Consider the following 19,468-nt stretch of genomic DNA (forward strand, 5'->3'; position numbering starts at 1 on the left):
GTAAATCTTTTCTGAATTCTTTCAAGTTTCACAACATCTTTCCGATAGGAAGGAGACCAGAATTGCATGCAATATTCTAACAGTGGCCTAACCAATGTCCTGTACAGCTGCAACATGACCTCCCAACTTCTGTACTCAATACTCTGACCAATAAAGGAAAGCATACCAAACGCCTTCTTCACTATCCTATCTACCTGCGACTCCACTTTCAAGGAGCTATGAACCTGCACTCCAAGGTCTCTTTGTTCAGAATTACTCCCTAGGACCTTACCATTAATTGCATAAGTCCTGCTAAAATTTGCTTTCCCAAAATGCAGCACCTCGCATTTATCTGAATTAAACTCCATCTGCCACTTCTCAGCCCATTGGCCCAACTGGTCAAGATCCTGTTCTAATCCGAGATAACTCTCTTCGCTGTCCACTACACCTCCAATTTTGGTGTCATCTTCAAACTTACTAACTGTACCTCTTATACTCGCATCCAAATAATTTACGTAAATGACAAAAATTAGAGGACCCAGCACCGATCCTTGTGGCACTCCACTGGTCACAGGCCTCCAATCTGAAAAACAACCCTCCACCACCACCCTCTGTCTTCTACCTTTGAGCCAGTTCTGTTTCCAAATGATGAGCTCTCCCTGTATTCCATGAGATCTAATCTTGCTAATCAGTCACCCAAGGGGAACCTTGTCGAACACCTTACTGAAGTCCATATAGATCACATCTACTGCTGTGCCCTCATCAATCTTCTTTGTTACTTCTTCAAGAAACTCAGTCAAGTTTGTGAGACATGATTTCCCACGCACAAAGTCATGTTGACTATCCCTAATCATTCCTTGCCTTTCCAAATACATGTCATCCTGTCCCTCAGGATTCCCTCCAACAACTTGCCCACTACTGAGGTCAGGCTCACCGGTCTATAGTTCCCTTGCCTGTCTTTTCCGCCCTTCTTAAACAGTGGCACCACATTTGCCAACCTCCAGTCTTCTGGCATCTCACCTGTGACTACTGATGATACAAATATCTCAGCAAGAGGCCCAGCAATCACTTCTCTAGCTTTCCACCTGAGTTCTAGGGTACACCTGATCAGGTCCTGGAGATTTACCCAACTTTAACCGTTTCAAGACATCCAGCACTTCCTCCTCTGTAATCTGGACATTTTGCAAGATGTCACCATCTATTTCCCAACAGTCTACATCTTCCATATCCTTTTCCACAGTAAATACTGATACAAAATATTCATTTCGTCTCTCCCCCATTTTCTATGGCTCCACACAAAGGCCGCCTTGCTGATCTTTGAGGGACCCTATTCACCCTTTTGTGCTTAATGTATTTGTAAAAACCCTTTGGATTCTCCTTAATTCTATTTGCCAACGCTATCTCATGTCCCCTTTTTGCCCTCCTGATTTCCCTCTTAAGTATACTCCTACTGCCTTTATACTCTAAGAATTCACTCGATCAATCCTGTGTATACCTTACATATACTTCCTTCTTTTTTTTAACCAAACCCTCAATTTCTTTACTCATCCAGCATTCCTTATACCTACCAGCCTTCCCCTTCACCCTGACAGGAATATACATTTTCTGGATTCGCGTTATCTCATTTCTGAAGGCTTCCCATTTTCTAGCCGTCCCTTTACCTGTGAACATCTGCCCCCAATCAGCTTTTGAAAGTTCTTGCCTAATACCGTCAAAATTGGCCTTTCTCCAATTTAGAACTTCAACTTTTAGATCTCGTCTATCCTTTTCCATCACTATTTTAAATCTAATAGAATTATGGTCGCTGGACCCAAAGTGCTCCCCCACTGACACCTGTCACCTTCCCTACCTTATTTCCCAAGAGTAGGTCAAGTTTTGCACCTTCGCTAGTAGGTACATCCACATTCTGAATCAGAAAATGGCCTTGTATGTACTTAGGAAATTCCTCTCCATCTAAACCTTTAACACTATGGCAGTCCAGTCAAGTTAAAATCCCCTACCATAAATACCCTATTATTCTTACAGATAGCTGAGATCTCCTTACAAGTTTGTTTTTCAATTTCCCTCTGACTACTGGGGGTCTATAATCCAATCCAATCAGGTGATCATCCCTTTGTTATTTCTTAGTTCCACCCAAATAACTTCCCTGGATGTCTTTCTGGGAATATCCTCCCTCAGCACAGCTGTAATGCTATCCCTTAGCAAAAATGCCACTCCCCCTCCTTTCTTGCCTCCCTGCCTATCCTTCCTGTAGCATTTGTATCCTGGACCATTAAGTGGCCAGTCCTGCCCATCCCTGAGCCATGTTTCTGTAATTGCTATGATATCCCAGTCCCATGTTCCTAACCATGCCCTGAGTTCATCTGCCTTCTCTGTTATGCCCCTTGCATTGAAATAAATGCTGTTTAATTTGTCAGTCCTACCTTGTCCCTGCCTGCCCTGACTGTTTGACTCACTTCTGTTCTCAACTGTACAAGCCTCAGATTGATCTCTTTCCTCACTATCTCCCGGGTCCCACCCCCCACCCACCCCCTTGGGTTATCTTGAACCCATATAGATTGTAATGGTTCACAACAGCAGTCAATGACTATCTTCTCAGGATAACCAGGGTAAGACAACAAATAATAAATAAACTCTGAACTTCAAAAACAGAGTCTTAACCCACCCGAAATAATGTGACATGTTTTTCCCCCAAATTCAGCTGCACTAAAATGTCAACACAAGTGACAAAGGCAATCAAAAAATAAAAGGCAGTTAAAACATTAAATTTGCAATGTTTATTTTAGGAAATATATATCAAACACATTTTTATTTTATATAAAAAGTCTAATTTGACAATGAATGTAAACCCCCAAAAAATGCACATAAAGGTCATACAAGGAAAGACAAAAGATAAGCTTCAATTTTCAATATAATTACATTTTCAAAATACTGAGTGACTAACGTGACATTCCTTTTTCACTTTGCTTCACAAAAACTAGCTTTTCATTAAGCAATACATATTTTGGCAAAGCAGCAGTCTTTGACTCACTGTTGAACATTGTTTACACCATTAAAGAGTTTTTTTTTACACCCACACTACCAACTTTTTCACAAAATATAAATGTTTCTATTATGTGTTATCTTTCACCTCTCTAATTAAAGCCACCAAGGAACAAAGAGACCTTTGAGATTATCTTGAATACCTCAGTTGGCCGTGTTTTGATATACTGAAACATGCTAGTAATATATTGGAAATAAATATAGTAATAATTGAGCCAATTACTTTGTTCTTTTTGTCCTGAAGAACATATTTAGATTTAGCACTACCATAGTATTGAAAGCAATTTTTAATCCACCAAAACATTCTGTTCACAAATTAACAATTTTGTTTTAAGCTTCTCCCTGAACATTTTATTTTTAATCACGAAAAAACCTCATTCACAAAAATCAATTCCGTGGTTTTCTGCAAAACATTTCTTAACCCCTTTGGTGTCATGCAAGTCTGAAAGATAATCAATAAAAGCAAGACAATACAAAAATATGGCAAGGGTGCACCACTTAGTTTTGTGATGTGTAATAGTCATTTGTTTGTGAACAGAATAGCACAGTGTGGAATAAATTATCTTAAGACAAGCAGTGCTGATACACTACCACATACTTTTTATCTAAATTATTAGCTGGTCAGATAAGTTCAGCAGCTTGAAGGAAAAGCCATATACAGTTTACATGTTGCTGTTCATATCCTTTTCTGCTATTCCATTGGAAAACTCATTTCCCTCACTCAGCCGTTGAACTCTGTACGCTTCATAGTGAATGGAGCTGGTCACATCTTTGAGATTCTGCATGTGAGTCCTGAGGGATATTTAGTACAATGAGAATATGAAATGTAATATACTGAACCAATTCAAATTGTTCAATTCATTCGTCATCACAGCTCCACATTAGGCCAGAATCTTCCTGGCAATAATGGCGATGCTAATGGCACACTCTTATTTATGTGGAAGTCACGCAACAATTTGAGGCAAAGAGCAGAATGCAGCTAAATTTGAATATCCAAAGGATAATTTTCTCCCAAACAATTTGTTTCACCACTTTGTGAAAATAGCACTTTCCTCTCTCATCATCAGTGACCTGAACGGTGAGTTTTCACAAAGCAAAAATCATATGAGCTATTTGTGGCTAAAACTTAGTAGAACCTTAATTGAACTTTCAACCTCACTCTCATTAAAAACTAGCTTTTACAAGTGTTGATGTTCATTCCTGCTACTTTCAAGGGGAATTTAAAACGTCAATTTTTTTCTTCTTTTTCCTTTCCTCTTTTATCGCGCTCAACCCCTTATTTATCTTTGCACGTGATCTGAGATTGGATTCACTCTGCTACAGTCATTCTGTCGTTTGTTTGCCAATTGTTAAATGTTATTGTTAAGGACATATCCTGGAGGCTGTCTTCAACACTTCTGTCCCAAATGCCCCACTCCTCTCACTATGCCATTTTCAATTCCCACTTTCAGCAACTTTATGAATTGACATTTTCTTGAACTGATGGGAGCAGGGGTAACAAACTAATGAGAATAGACAAGGTCAGATGCTCAGAGTCAGCAAAATTACACCTATTATTTCAATTTAGATGTTCCACTTCATTGTGAAATTCATGGATAAGTGTACATTGACACTTAAGGAATGAGGCAAATTACTGTATGACCCTGATCTGCTTTTTAAAAGAAGTGATATATCACACTAGCAACATTTACAAAAGGAAGATAGATTTCCATACAGAAGACTCCTTCCCAACTCACCTTATCAGTAGATCACGCAAACAGGCAAATTCGCAGTGAGACATATTTTCCACTGTAAGAGATTAAAGATATAGAATTTATTGTACTTTGTTTTAATGATTATTCTTGTTTTAATGATTATCCTTTATCATCCACTTTAAAGTCTGAAACAAAATTACATTGTATGGAATAACTTTAATTTACATTCATGTTATTTTGTTCTTGTACAGTCGCCTCATTGTAGCTTGTAAATGCATAACAGGGAGATCATGTTGGTAACAATGAAAATGCAATAGAAACTTCAGTACACAAATATTGAATACATTATTTAACTGAAATTGCTCAAAGAGGGTGCTGCATGTCAGCAGAACACTGCTGTTACACTGTAATGTGAGTGTTTTGCACTTCTTATGCACTTTATGCCCTGTACGATTGTGTAGTTTGTGTTATCCATGTAGCACCCTCGGTACTGGAGGAACGCTGTCACATTTTTACTGTATCAGTTGTCTATGGTAGAACTGACAAATAAAAAACTACTCTCTCTCTATATGCTTGTCAGTAAATGGCTATCAGCGCATCATTCAAAAATATGACTTCCATCACAATCTAATTGAAGCTTCCAGTATCACACCAATACAGATATTGTTTCCAATCTCTGTGTAGGCAAAACATAGATTGATGGGTTGGGAGCTCAGTGTATCCAGTGTACACCCCCACAATAAGTAAACTACTTAATTATGATACTCAATACATTGCAAATCATCTTCACTGTAGTCTTGTTCCAAAATTTAAGTTGTAATGTTTCTGCTTCAAGTAATGGTCATACCTGCCCTCCTGGAATAGAGAATTCAAACATCCTGCCTGAGACAAAAACATACTGGATACTGGGGTTAATCTTTGAAGATTCTCATCAAATTTATAAAGTGTTTTTGCTTTTCTCATTTTTTTTATATACGATGATACTGCGTTAGCAAAAATTACTCTCAACAACCACCAAAGATTTTGGAACTGTGGATGTAATTCTTTATTTACTGAGAAAGGGATAAGACAGGATTAAAAGGCAATCTCACTGAGAACAGGATCACTTTTGCTTTGCTAACATCAGCAGTGAATGACAATGAAAGAACATTTGGGAGGCTGCAACAATATCAAACACTAGAGGCATAGTTATGTGTACTAGTGATTTTTGATAATGAATATGGTGCAATTTTTTGAAGTGACACTTTTTGGGTCATCCTGACAGCTTTTGCCACCCATCGTTACGATTCCTCCTGTGGTTCAGTGCCCATTTTTTTCTCAAACAACATATCTTACATCTTCCGTAAGCTACTACACAAACACAAATTGTTCCATTTATCCACTGAAAATAAATAAAACGTTTAACTTGTGCACGTGTTCATCTGAAATAGCCACTAGAGGGCAGAAGAAAATATAACACTACAACAGTACTACCTCGTCTTCAGAAAACAATCCCACAAAGAACTTATAGTTCAGTATCAGTGTCCCTACCTCTGGTTCAGAGGTCCAGGTTTAAGTCCCAAATGCCCCAGACAATCATCACAACATATCTGGGTGGGTTGGTTAAAAGTACATATAAATCATGCAAAACGTGTGACAGATTGCATGTCTGATTACATGGAAGGTTTGGCTTCACATTCATAATACAGAAATAGTTATTAGCTATTTTACAGACAGGTGGCTAGCCACACATGCATACACCTGACAAACAAGTTAACTAAAATTTACAAAACCTTGCATTTGCACAACCTCAACATATGCCGAGACATTTTAAAGCCAACAGATTGTCACTGTTTTATGTTGTGAAACTGTTCACTGCAAGGTCTCATCAACAGCAAAGCATTGAAAGTATTGAAAAGTCAATTTTTTGGTATGGTTAGCAGAAAGAATGAATGATAGTTAAGATTTGGAGTCTAATCCTGTTCTATGTAAGAATAATACATAGAATTTCCTAATTTGGAGATGCCGATGTTGGACTGGGGCATACCAAGTTAAAAATCTCACAACATCAGGTTATAGTCCAACAGGTTTAATTGGAAGCACACCCACTACCACCTGATGAAGGAGCGATGCTCCGAAAGCTAGTGTGCTTAGAATTTTCTATACACACACAGGCTTTTTATTTAACACCCCAACTGCAAGTTGCATTGCAGTCTCAGCCTTCTTACTCATTGGTGTATTTGCACTTAGCCAAAACTATTTGAAATAATGGGTGGATCTTATGGTTTTTTTGGTGTTCTTGTTGCTGGTTCAGCCTGAGCTGCTGTGGGTGGATCAGAGATGTGCCAAGAGGGCTCTTAACAAGACAGGTCAGATCAGCAACAGGCAGTTAATAAGGAACATTCCCTCTTATTTGGTAATTTGCCACTGCCGAGTGACAGCAACTACTCCCGACATGAACATGGACCAGATTAGACTTTTCATCTAATGCTACCACAGATCTCGCTATAGCCCACATTAATCAAAAATCCTCTAAGATTTTGCCCCGTATTTCCATTACGGGTAATTATACACTGCCTAACACAGGGAAAATAATTCAAGGGGTATACTTTATACAATAGAATAAGAATGAACATCCTGTGAAATTTCTTATACACTTTGCCACTAACTGTGCTGAGAGCTGCCATTAGAGATCTTCACCCTAATACATGCAGATCATGCTGCACAGAAACTAACAAACAGACTCCTCTTTCCCCAACAAAGAAATGGGACAGAAGTCACTCTGGAGAACAGATCAGGAGGATCACTGCTCCTTTCCTTGTAATTAGAGATGCCGACTGGCAAAATGCAACAGACTTTGGTAAAAATAATCTTGCTTTTGGTCAACAATGATTTAAAATTACAAATTTCTTTTCTTGATCTCATTAATTTAGTAACCCTAACTAAACTTACCATTTGCAAAAGAAAAAGGTATTAACAGCAGTGTATTTCAGAATTATTACAGTCAAACCTGTCAAACAACCTAAGAACATACAAATGGATATTCAGCTTGAGTTTCCATTTGCCTTTGCTAGTTTTTCCAGCAAAATCCTCCTCACAGTAGCAACCTTTTTAAAAAAAAAGCATTCCACACTGCAAATTGCATCCAAAACAATCTGATCTCCTGGTTCTAAAACTCAGATTGCCCACAATACCAGTCATGTCCCCAGAAAAAATCCATCACCATAGTAAATGGACAATATTTAAAAATATTAATAAAAACTGAGTTTACTATGAAACAGACTATTGTACACCATTGAGATTAGTTAAATGAACCTGTATAGCATTTCAGAATCAGTAATTTGAAATGTGTGTACTCACAGTTGGTGACAGGTTAAATATAGGCACCATTCTTTATGATAAACCTAATTGCAGTTGTTTTAATAAAACCACACACCAAATGCATGAATTTTTTTGAACACAACTTTGAAAAACATTAAACACTTTGTAATTAGAACTGGAAGACTTTGTTTGCAATATGCAAAATAATTCAAGCAGAAACTTGAGCAAAATATCTAAAATTGCTTTGGTTTTCTAAGTTTAAGTGCGACATTCTGCCTCAACACCAAACAGGACCAAAGAGGAATCTGCATCATCTCTCTAAAAGTATGGGAAAAATAAATCTGAAAGTTCATATTGTACTTGATTTTCTCTGCGTTTAAGCTGTTCTTTTATTCTGATGTTGAATATCCACTTTATTTTGAGAGAGATAAGCATTGTGCAGGACAAGGATTTTGGTGAGAAAGCGGGTACTACTAACTTGATGGTTTTTTTTCCATCTTCTGTTTATTTCTTTTGGTTGTAAGTTAGGATGTGATGGAACAGGAAGCAGTTTCCATATAGTGCACACTGTGCATGAGGAATGGTGTCTAAGCACTGGTATGTCAGAGTCAGAAGATGTACTTCAGATCAGAAATCTAGACTTACCCTTCCAAAAAAAAAGCACTGATTTTAGGTGCCAATGAAAATGAGAATTTGAAAATGATCCACTACAATATTTACTTAAATTTTTCAGCTTCTGTTGCCTTACATGACACACTGATTCACTACTGACCCACAAAGGGAAAAATATTTTTAAATTTTCCACATAACAACAGACAGATCATGAATAGTTTACAAACTTCAGCCTGAATGATATCTGAGTTTAACCAGTTGATTCATTGCAACGTTGATAGTTCAGTTGGGAGTTTTAGTCCTGAAAAACTATTATCAAAATGCTTTAGAACTGGAGTTAAAAATCACACAACACCAGGTTATAGTCCAACAGGTTTAATTGGAAGCACTAGCTTTCAGAGTGCTGTTCCTTCATCAGGTGGTTGTGGAAAACCATCTGATGAAGGAGCAGTGCTCTGAAAGCTAGTGCTTCCAATTAAACCTGTTGGACTATAATCTGGTGTTGTGTAATCTTTTAACTTTGTACAGCCCAGTCCAACGTCGGCATGTCCAAATCATTAGAACAGGAGCATAGCTACATCTAAATTAGTAGGAAGAAACATTAAGTTGAAGCCTGATTGCCCCATCAGCTGGAGAAAAAAGTTGCTATGGTTATACAGTTTTACACAGATACTATACAAGGAAGTCCCAAAGTCCTGAAAGGAGATTTAAAAGGCAAGACATTTTCTTTCTGTACAATTCTATTCAGTCACAATAGGCAACAGTTTCTTGGTTAAACGTGCATCTTTAAACAATACTAAACAATCATAGGTCCTGGCTGTACATAATTTGGCTTGTTTTTTCTTACAACAGTGAATATTCTTGAATTAAGTATTAATTGCCTGTAAATTATTTTGGTACATTATTAGTGTGAAGAGCACTAGATAAACGTGAGCTAGTTTTTTTCTTCTTCACGGTTTTCACTTGTGCTACCATGAACCATCTGATTGGAAGTAAATAAAACTGAATGGTTTGATTTGATTGCGCATCACCCTGAGGAATGATTAGTTATTGAGTGAAAATGTCAGAAGTTTGGGTGCATGGCCGATGAATAAGCAATTGCATTCCAGGCACCAGACAGCAGCAGAGGCAGGGTTATGCTGTAGTTAAGACTAGGCTATGCCGTATTTAAGGCTGGGCTAGATAGGTTCTTGATCAATAAAGGGAGTCAAAGATTGAAGTGGAGACAGCAAACAGAACTCTCAATCAGATCAGCCATGATTTTATCAAACGACAGGACATGCTAAAGAGGCCAAATGGTCTACTCCTGTCCCTAATTCAGATGTAGCTATGCTCCTCTGCTAAGGCATTTTGTTACGAGTATTTAAGGAGAAAAACTCCGAATGAACTATCGACAATGCAATGAATCAACTCATTAAATTAGATTCTAAATATCAATTGTAATGAAGTTTGTGAACTGTCCACGATTTGCTGTTACACACAAAAAAAAATTTCCCTGTGCAGTTTAACAGTGGATGCGTCAATTAAGTAAACAAAACCTTAAAACATACAAAGTATATTATAATAATTTTCAAATTTCATCTCTCCTGTTTTCTCCAGTAGTCTCACAGAAAATAGAACAAACAGTGGGTTGACATGTGAAATTAAAAACTGGGAAGAAATGATTGATTTTATATATTATTTGGGAATAATTATTGAAATACGAACAATTTTAAAGAGGGAGAGAATCTGAAGATAATGAATAAACTTAAGTAATACAGCAATGAAACTTTAGGTTGACATACTATGCAAGCAACATTTACTGAAGATAGAAAATGAATAAATATAGGATATTAAAATATCATAAGTTTGAAAAATTGGCAGAATTACTAATAATCATGAAATAATTTGTAGAGTAACAGATAATCCTAGCTGTAATACATAGCTTGCAAATAACGGCAGCTGACTGAAGGAGAGCAGCCAAAAAACTGATAAAATGTGCACAGCAGAGAAATGAAATCACTCAGGCAATAAGAAGGAAAAGGGATTAAGAAGCAGTCAAATGCGAAATCGGAAATGATAACCTCCAAGGCAAAAAGGTGGCAAAAGCAGAGCGAGATTTCACTAAATGCCTTTGGCACTGCTTCCATTCTGGAAGTACATTACAAAACAATCTATATGATATATAAGCACATCAACAGCAGTGACACATCAATAGGTGACTTAATGATATGCAGCCTGGCAAAAACAGTATAGGTGGAAGACAGAAAACAATGGAAACTTCTAGAAGAGCCCCAACTGGTGAAGACAATGAGATTGCCATATAAAGATACCACCCAGAGAACACGCCCTCAGTGCAAAAATGTCTGTTCACCTTGGTTAATTAATTATTTAAAATTCTTCAGGAACAAAGATTATATCCTCAAAAACTGTTAATACCAATAATTAAAGTTGTGGTACCAGTCAACATAGAAAACTGGGAAAGGCATTGTTAGTATAGGAAGAGATTTTAAAATTCTACAGTACAAAGACAGTAATAATACAAATAAACAGCAGACTGATTGCATGAAGGGTTACGAGCTGAAGTGCTGAAAAATTAGGATCTGTGGCAACATCATGAATGTATATCAGGTCCTGTGTTTGGTCTGAGGGCCAGATATGTGCAGCTGAAGGAGTTTCTTATAAGGATTGCCTTTGGTTCTGAAGAGGTTAAATTGGTTTGTGTATGGTTATGCCATCAAAACAATTAAAAACTACTACTTTATTTTTAAATCCTTAATGAAGTTCCCTTGCTATTCCAATATGGAGACCTGCACATCTTAATATTTTACATAGACCACTATTACACTATTAAGTAATGCAAAGTAGAAAACACACCCAGAAAAAAAATTGTTGAGAACCTGAAACGTTTTTAAACACAGAATACATATAACTAGGAGATTGATCTTAATGAGGTAAACATTAAGTGGAATTAACAGTAATACATTGAAAAATGCATAGTAAGAGTTGGAGAACATGTTGAACAACTCCAAGGCCCAGAATGTTACATGAAACAGAAAGAGAGAGAGAGAAATCAGGCATAGCCAAATAGGTTCTGATGTTGGATAAAGCAGAAATAGCAAATTCTTTAGCTACTCCAAACATTGGTCCAAATTTATTGGAAAACATCAGCTGAACATCACATGTTCCTCATTATTAATGAGCAGATCAATCAACAACTTATGATCACAAGATACTCAGTGAATTGCATTGCCATTAGTTGGATTGACAGCAGTTCAGAAATTCTGTCCTGTGTGGGGTGCATTCCCGGTGATAGAATGACTAGTTCTGAAACACTGAAAATTAGGCTCAGCCATCATTACAATGGACTCTAGGTTAGAGCGGTGCTGGAAAAGCACAGCAGTTCAGGCAGCATCCGAAGAGCAGGAAAATCGAAGTTTCGGGCAACAGCCCTTCATCAGGAATAGAGGCAGGAGTGCCTGCAGGGTCTCTCCACCCTGCAGGCACTCCTGCCTCTATTCCTGATAAAGGGCTTTTGCCCAAAACGTCGATTTTCCTGCTCCTCGGATGCTGCCTGAACTGCTGTGCTTTTCCAGCACCGCTCTAATCTAGAATCTAGTTTCCAGCCTTGTTTTTACCATCATTACAATGGAACCAATGTGGCATCAGTCTACTGGCAAAGAATCAGAACAGAGGAAAAAAGAGAGGTTGCTTTTTCATCCTCCAACCAGTACTGATCTGTGACCAAACTCAGTATGTTCACCTTTGCCTTATATCCATTCACATGTTTTAGCTAACAAAAATCTCTCAGTCGTAGCTTTAAAATTAACAACTGATCCAGAGTCAATTGCAGTTTCTAGTTTGCAGCAGAATAAGGCACACCCAGTACATTTGACCAACCATTAGAGGAAATTAATGGAAATTAAATGTCCTTTTCTAAATGCAACACCAGTACCTCATCTGACACCAGAAGGGAAGGAAATATATGACCAACTTTAACAGTAAATTAGATTTCTGGATTATGATCAATGTTAAAATTGAGATATTCAAATAAATTGACAAACAAATTTCAAGATACAAATGTGTAAAATTAGTAGCAGCAATTGTCAGGACAATGTTGTAAAATAGTTATATTCCATTACAACAGTATTAGGTGTACAAAAGATCAAACAAGGGACAAGTGGAGTGATAAATAAATTAATTTGCTGTTGAAGCTTTATTGATGTTCCTTGAACCTCAAAAGTGTCATATTATCATTATTGCAGTTAAGTGAACACTTATATTCAGAGTGGAGAGATCAGTTGGTATCCAGGATGAGGTTTGCAATCACACACAGTGAATTGCTTAATGTTACTGCGTTTGAACCACAATAAATAATAATAAGCTACTGCATCATTCAAAACTGGGTTCACAACTGCAACATAGCAGAACCAAGCCACCAATTTTACTTTAATTGCTGAGAAGTTTTAGTGTTAGACATTAGCTTGTTGATTGCAGATAGGGACCCAAGTGATTGAAAACCTAAAATAGGCTTCATTCCCTTTTCATCACAGTTTGACAGAGCTCCAAATTAACGTGAAAAGTGCATGTCAGTAGCATAGTAAGAGGGAAACCATTTCAGGGAGTACTATGATTATTGAATATCTTGCCACCACATGAAACATATAGGTCTGCTTGGACCATTATTAAACAAAGCAAAAAGGGAAAACTAATTGCTCAGTATTCTGTGTGGTAACAAAAACCTTGCATATTGTTTATTGAAGCTTCTCCAAAAGAATCTTGCGTCAAATGTTCTACAACTCTCATTCAGTTCTTTGACTATTTTTCTTTCCTTATATTAGATTTACATTTGAATTTCTCTCTCAAACCATTCCTTAAACTTGTTAGAATGCTCCTGTAAAAATTAAACAAAACATTCACAGGGATTGGTTCTGGGTCATCTTTTGTTTGCCGTTTGTATAAATGATTTGGATGACTATACAGAAGGCATGATTAATAAGTTTACAGATTGATGGCATAGTAGAAAGTGAAGGTGGTTTAAGATTACAAAAGGACCTTGACCTAATGGGTCAATGGGCTGAAAAATGGCAGATGGAGTTCAATCTGGACAAATGAGTGATATTGCATTTTGTTAAAAAATTCACTTGTGGGCTGAAGGTGTCACCGGCTCGTCAGCATTTATTGCCTGCCCCTAGATGCCTTTAAGGTGCTGGTGGTGGTGAGCTGCATTTTGGTACAACAAACAAGGGTAGGGCTTATAAAATTAATATTAGGGCCATGGGGAGTGTTGCAGAACAGAGGGACCTGTGGGTTTCAGGTCCATAATTCATTGAACTTTGTGTCACATATTGACAGGATGTTAAAAAAAATTCGGTACACTTGTCTTCATTGCTCAGTTGTTTGAGTACAGGAGTTGGGACATTATGTTGTGGTTAAACAGGGCATTGGTGATGCCTCTTCTGGAATACGGTGTCTAGTCTTGTCACCCATTTACAGGAAGGATATGATCAGCTGGAGAGGGTTCAGGAGAAATTTACCAGGATGTTGCCAGGTATGGAAAAAAGGCTGGATAGGCTGGGACTTTTTTCACTGGAGCATAGGAGGTTAAGATACAACCAATAGAAGTTTATAAAATAATGAGACATATATCGATAGAGTTAATGGTAGCTGTCTTCTTCTAAGGATGGGGATTTCAAGACTAGAGGGAACATTTTGAAGGTGAGAGAAGAGAGATTTAAAGGTGACATGAGGGGAATTTTTTTTTAAACAGAGGGTGGTTTACATATGGAATGAACTTCCTGAGGAAGTGGTGGGTGTATGTATAATTACAATGTTTAAAAGACATCTTGAATAAGTACATGTATAAGATATGTTTGGACAGATATGGAACAGTAGCAGGCAGGTGGGAAGAGTTTAGTTTGGAATTATGTTTGTCATGGACTCATTGGACTGAAGGGTCTGTTTCTGTGCTGTATGACTATGAAAAAATATATGGCAGACAGCAATGACTCTGGATTTGTGTAATGGGGAGCAGATTGAAAGTGTAAAAGAAATGCCTTTGGGGTACAAGGATAACTACAACTTTCATTTTAACCAGTAATGAATAAAACAAGTAATTTTTTGAACAGTAGAAAATGTATTTAGAAATTATGAGTAAATAACATTTAATTCAATTTCCTCTAATTAAGTTCTGCAGATCAAAAGGGTTAGTAAATATTTACACACATTATATGCAGAAATCTGAATGTAATGTGAATATTCAGAATTATCCTGGTTTACTAGTTGTACTGGACATCAAACTATGTTACTGATACTGTGATACGCTTTGTATCAAAACATTTTTAATACACTGACTGAAAACTACTAATTTGATTTTTAGGATACTAAAATCACATTTTAGTGTGTTGGAATTCGAAGTCAAATTTGGCTGCACTTTCTTATCATTGCACTGTCTATAATCCAGACCCTTTGAAATGGTGACAAACTGTCTGAAAAAAGCGTTGCCACAGGAGGAATTACTTTGAAGTTGTATGAAGAGAGCCCTTGCAAAATATCAATGTTAAAAAACCAATCATATACTTTTCCAATCAGTTTTATTTTGAGTTCACACACAAGCTCCAACATCACTGCTTCCTACCTATATGTGCACAGACTCAGTCACCTAACTATTTCTTGATAATCTAAAACCATCAGTTACTTCCTAGTTCTATATAGTCTCATGCATCCCTGCCAAAACCTATTAGGAAGTAACTGTCATTAACAAAACCCTGTGAAGATCACCCATTTTCTCAACAGGGTGGGAACAATACATTAGATAAAGCCATTTGAACAATAGGTTTCTGGCTAGAAATTGAATGTGCAAAGTATTCCAATCATGTAAACCAGACAACCACAAGCCTCATTACCGTTGAGAGGCTTATGCCAGAAACATTGACTCTCCTTCTCCTCGGATGCTGTCTGACCTGCTGTGCGTTTCCAGCACCACACTCTCAACTCTGATCTCCAGCATCTGCAGTCCTTTCTCCTATTGATTTTATCTTTACTGCAAAGCCACTTTGAAGGATGTTTACCTTGAAGAAGTTCTCCTCCTCTCTATGCAAGAGTCTCTCTCTCACGACACCCCTATGTCATCTGCTCTGCCCTGAAGCTCTTCAGCCACGACCTCAAGTAAACTCGCTACCACAGCCACATCTCCTTTCCCAGTGCCTGTCTACAGAACCGTCTGATCCCACATGAACTCCTGACCACATTCAGACCAACAGTTTTGACCTGAACAGGATAACCACTACAAATCCAGACCACAAGCCTCATGCTTGATAAAGGGCTTATACCTGAAACGTCTATTCTCCTGCTCCGAGGATGCTGCATGACCTGCTGTGCTTTTCCAGCAACACACACCTGAACCTGAATCCACTCACCCTGACTGCATTTTTGTCACTGGACAGATGGAGAGGGGGGTTGTGTGATGAGCCAGCTAAGCCTCTGTGTTTAAGGAACTGCAAATCATCCAACAGAAAATAGAAACAGTGATAACCCAAAACCATGTTTCTCTTGCGCCATTCACCTTGCTAGGTTTGAGCTTTATCACCTGCTTAACGTATCTCCAATAACAGGCAAGAGCGAAGAATCAGCCTACTGCTGTTGCCTCTGGATGCAGAAATAAATTGACTATCAATGCTCTCTCACTTTAATACCAGACCTAGAAGACCACAGAGTTCAGCCTAAAAGCTACCCAAGTCGCTGACCTTTCAAGATCCAAGTATCTGTAAATGCACGTGTGAACCTCTAATGCGGAACATTTTCAAGAACTTAAGTACAATCAATATCATTCAATACAATACACCACATGAACAGGCCCTTTGATCCGCCAAGCCTGTGCCAATTCCTACTCCTTATTTAGTCTGGCTACTTATTGATCATGTGATTTCTATCCCTCTGATTGCCTCCCATTCAGGTGTCTATCAAGAGAGGCCTTAAATGTTGCTAAAGTTCCTTCTTCTACCACCTCCACTGGCAGTGCATTCCAGGCAACCACCACCCCCTGTTTGATACATGTTCTGTGCACTGCGCCCCTGAACTTTCCTCAACGTGAACCTGTGCCCTCTTTTAGTTGACATTCCCACCCTGGAAAAAGCCTCTAACTATTCACCCTATCTAAACCTTCCAAAATTTTGTAGACTTATCAGGTCAACCCTCAGCCTCTGTCTTTCCAGTGAAAGCAATCAATCAGTTTATCTGACCTCTCCTCATTACTAAAACCCTCTAGACCAGACACCTTCCTGGTAAACTATCTCTGCACCCTGTCCAAAGCATCTACATCCTTCTGGTTGTGTGACCAGCATGCAATATTCCAAATACAGCCTTATTAAAATTTTATGTAACTGTACCATAACTTGCCAACTTTTATATTCAATGCCCCAACTGATGAGGGCAAGCATATTGTATGCCTTCTTGACCACCTTATCGACTGGCGCTGTCACTTTCAGGGATTTGTGGACCTGTATGTCCAGATTCCTCAGTATTTCAATGCTCCTAAGGATTGTGCCATTTGCTGTATAAATCACACCAAAATTTGATGTTCTGAAATGCATAACCTTGTATTTGTCTGGATTAAACTCTGTCTGCCACTACCTGTCTAAATCTGCAAACAATTTTCCCGCTGCATCCTTTGTCAATCCTCCTCACTATATGCAAATCCATTAATTTTGGTGTTCTCTCTTATTCTGTTTGTATTCAACGAATTCGAGGACACCAGTTTCTGTGCATCTCTTTCACAGATATGTACAAAAGTAATTAAATACTCATTTAACTGAATAAGCACATCCTTTACTTACAAACCTGTTAGTCAAAGAAGAAATAAAACCAAAGGGAAGCCTTGTTACCACCCAACAATTCCCCCTGCCCCCACCCCCGCTCTACTTAGTTGTAACACTGACCTACTTTGGCTCCCAAAGAAAATGATTTAAAAAATTCTCATCTTTGCTTTCAAATCTGATGGTTGTGTCTTTTCCCATCTCTGCAACTCTCCTTCCAAACCTCCACGGCATGTGCACCCATTCAATTCTTGTTCATTTCTGAGCTTACTTATTTCCACCATTGATAGAAGTGCCTTCAAAGTCTCCAACATCCAAGGTTACTTCTTTATTCTCTATATTTCCCAATCTTCCTTTAAAACACACCCAGAACCTTTTGTTTTGACTCAGTCTGCACTAACTATGCTTGCGTCTCCGTTTCAAATTTTGTTTGGTAACATTCCTGTTAAGTGCCTTGGGAGATGTTGCTACGTTTAGATGTTATCGTAAAAATGCAAATGGCTGCTACATTTGTGAAGATTCATCACAGTAATATCTAGATTACTGGGCATATTGATGAAGGAGGACATTACAAACAGTAAAGAAAACCAAAACAAAGAACATCTGATTCAAATTAGTAACAATCAGAAACCAAGCTGCTCTGGGGTGGAACAAGAACAAGGAGAGTAGAGAAATGGATTCAGTCAAACATAATGTGAAAACCTCAAACTAGAAACCAACTTTTCTTTTTAAATTATGAGAAGAAATTACATTATTTGAATTTCAGCCTATTTAGCTTGAACGGAGAACAGTTCTGTGAAAGATTACATTTACCATCTTTCTTACAGCAGTTTCTTCTTTCAGGAAACCATAAGATAGAATCAACTTTTTAAAAGCTGTCTTGTGGTTAGAAGATCTAACTGTGAATAATGCAGTTTGCTTGGAAAGAAATAACAAGCAGATTTGTATCTAAATTCCGTACAGCTTAGCTGTATAAAAGAATAGTCAGATCAACATATAAAACTAAACTAATACTCAAATAGTTTGTTGCCAGGAGCTGATAGAAGTATAGCCATTCAACAAATGCAGAAGTCCAACTTGCAACAAGTGGCTAATTACAACATTTTGACTCACTATTAGAAAATGTTTAAGCTGCATGATGAGTATACAGTGTGCAGTAAAGATGTTTCTATTGGACAATCATCTCTAGGTTGGTAACTTAACTTTACTAAGTGTGTGTGTGTGGGGGGAGGGGAAAGAAAAAGACAGTCTTCAGTAGAGAGGGAACAGGAGGACAAGTGAATAACCAGCTGGCAGGGGTGAGGACCAAGAAGTCAACAAAATGCTTCATGGTTTAAAGCCCTCTATAAGAGATCAATTAGTTTATATCAATGATGTGCATAAAGATAGCAACTAGAGGTGCTGAGTCACAAAAAATGTCACAATACTATGGAGGAAAATTTGAATGTAGAATAAGTAATGAAATTTACTATTCACAGTAAAATGAACTTAAAATAAATCTTAAGGTGAAGAGATCAGCAGGAGCTGACAATTTAAATCCTAGTATCCTATGGAAATTCCGAAGAATTAATGGTGACTCTGGTGATAAATTTTCCAATTTTATTTTGAAATGACAATTGGATCAGAGAACTGGAGAAAGGCAAATAGGACAGAAGAAATTATAGGTTAGTTTATCTTCTTTTAACAGTTAGAAAATTCTGTAAAAACAATACTACTTGTAACAATGCAGAATTTGGCCTCACGGGCAAGGATAGAGTTAATGGCAGAGGATAGAACTTCTTCAATTGAAACCATGTAGTGAATCATGTTCTGTGTACGGTCTAACATGACTGGTCTTCGACTAAATAAATACTCTCAACTCAGCATTTCAGGAAATCACATTGGAACTTGCTGCTGACACCAATTTATGTGCAAAGCATTGGTCAGCAGAAAGTGTAAAACAGGAAGAATGGAGGACAATGCAGTTTTAACATTAAAACTAGAGGGGTTTACTTATTCAAGAATGTAAAGAAACTTAGCAAAACTTTAAGCAGGCAGAACCATTAGGTT

The 19,468-nt window shown here is 37.7% G+C and overlaps 1 protein-coding gene across 4 annotated transcripts in view; it reads right to left on the reverse strand.

Annotated features, from left to right (window-relative positions):
* Positions 1–2,733: 2,733 nt before the first annotated feature.
* Positions 2,734–19,468, reverse strand: part of LOC132827623 (septin-9-like) — a 289,777-nt gene continuing 273,042 nt past the window's right edge. For all 4 annotated transcript variants that reach the window (XM_060844189.1, XM_060844191.1, XM_060844192.1 and 1 more), the window contains 2 exons: positions 4,758–4,809; positions 2,734–3,813 (listed from right to left, as the gene is read on the reverse strand). In XM_060844189.1, the coding sequence (XP_060700172.1) occupies positions 3,684–3,813; positions 4,758–4,809 (182 nt within the window). In that variant the 3' untranslated portion in view covers positions 2,734–3,683. The remainder of the gene's footprint in view (positions 3,814–4,757; positions 4,810–19,468) is intronic.

Source organism: Hemiscyllium ocellatum, chromosome 25 (assembly GCF_020745735.1).
Source record: "Hemiscyllium ocellatum isolate sHemOce1 chromosome 25, sHemOce1.pat.X.cur, whole genome shotgun sequence".
Lineage (NCBI taxonomy): Eukaryota > Metazoa > Chordata > Chondrichthyes > Orectolobiformes > Hemiscylliidae > Hemiscyllium > Hemiscyllium ocellatum.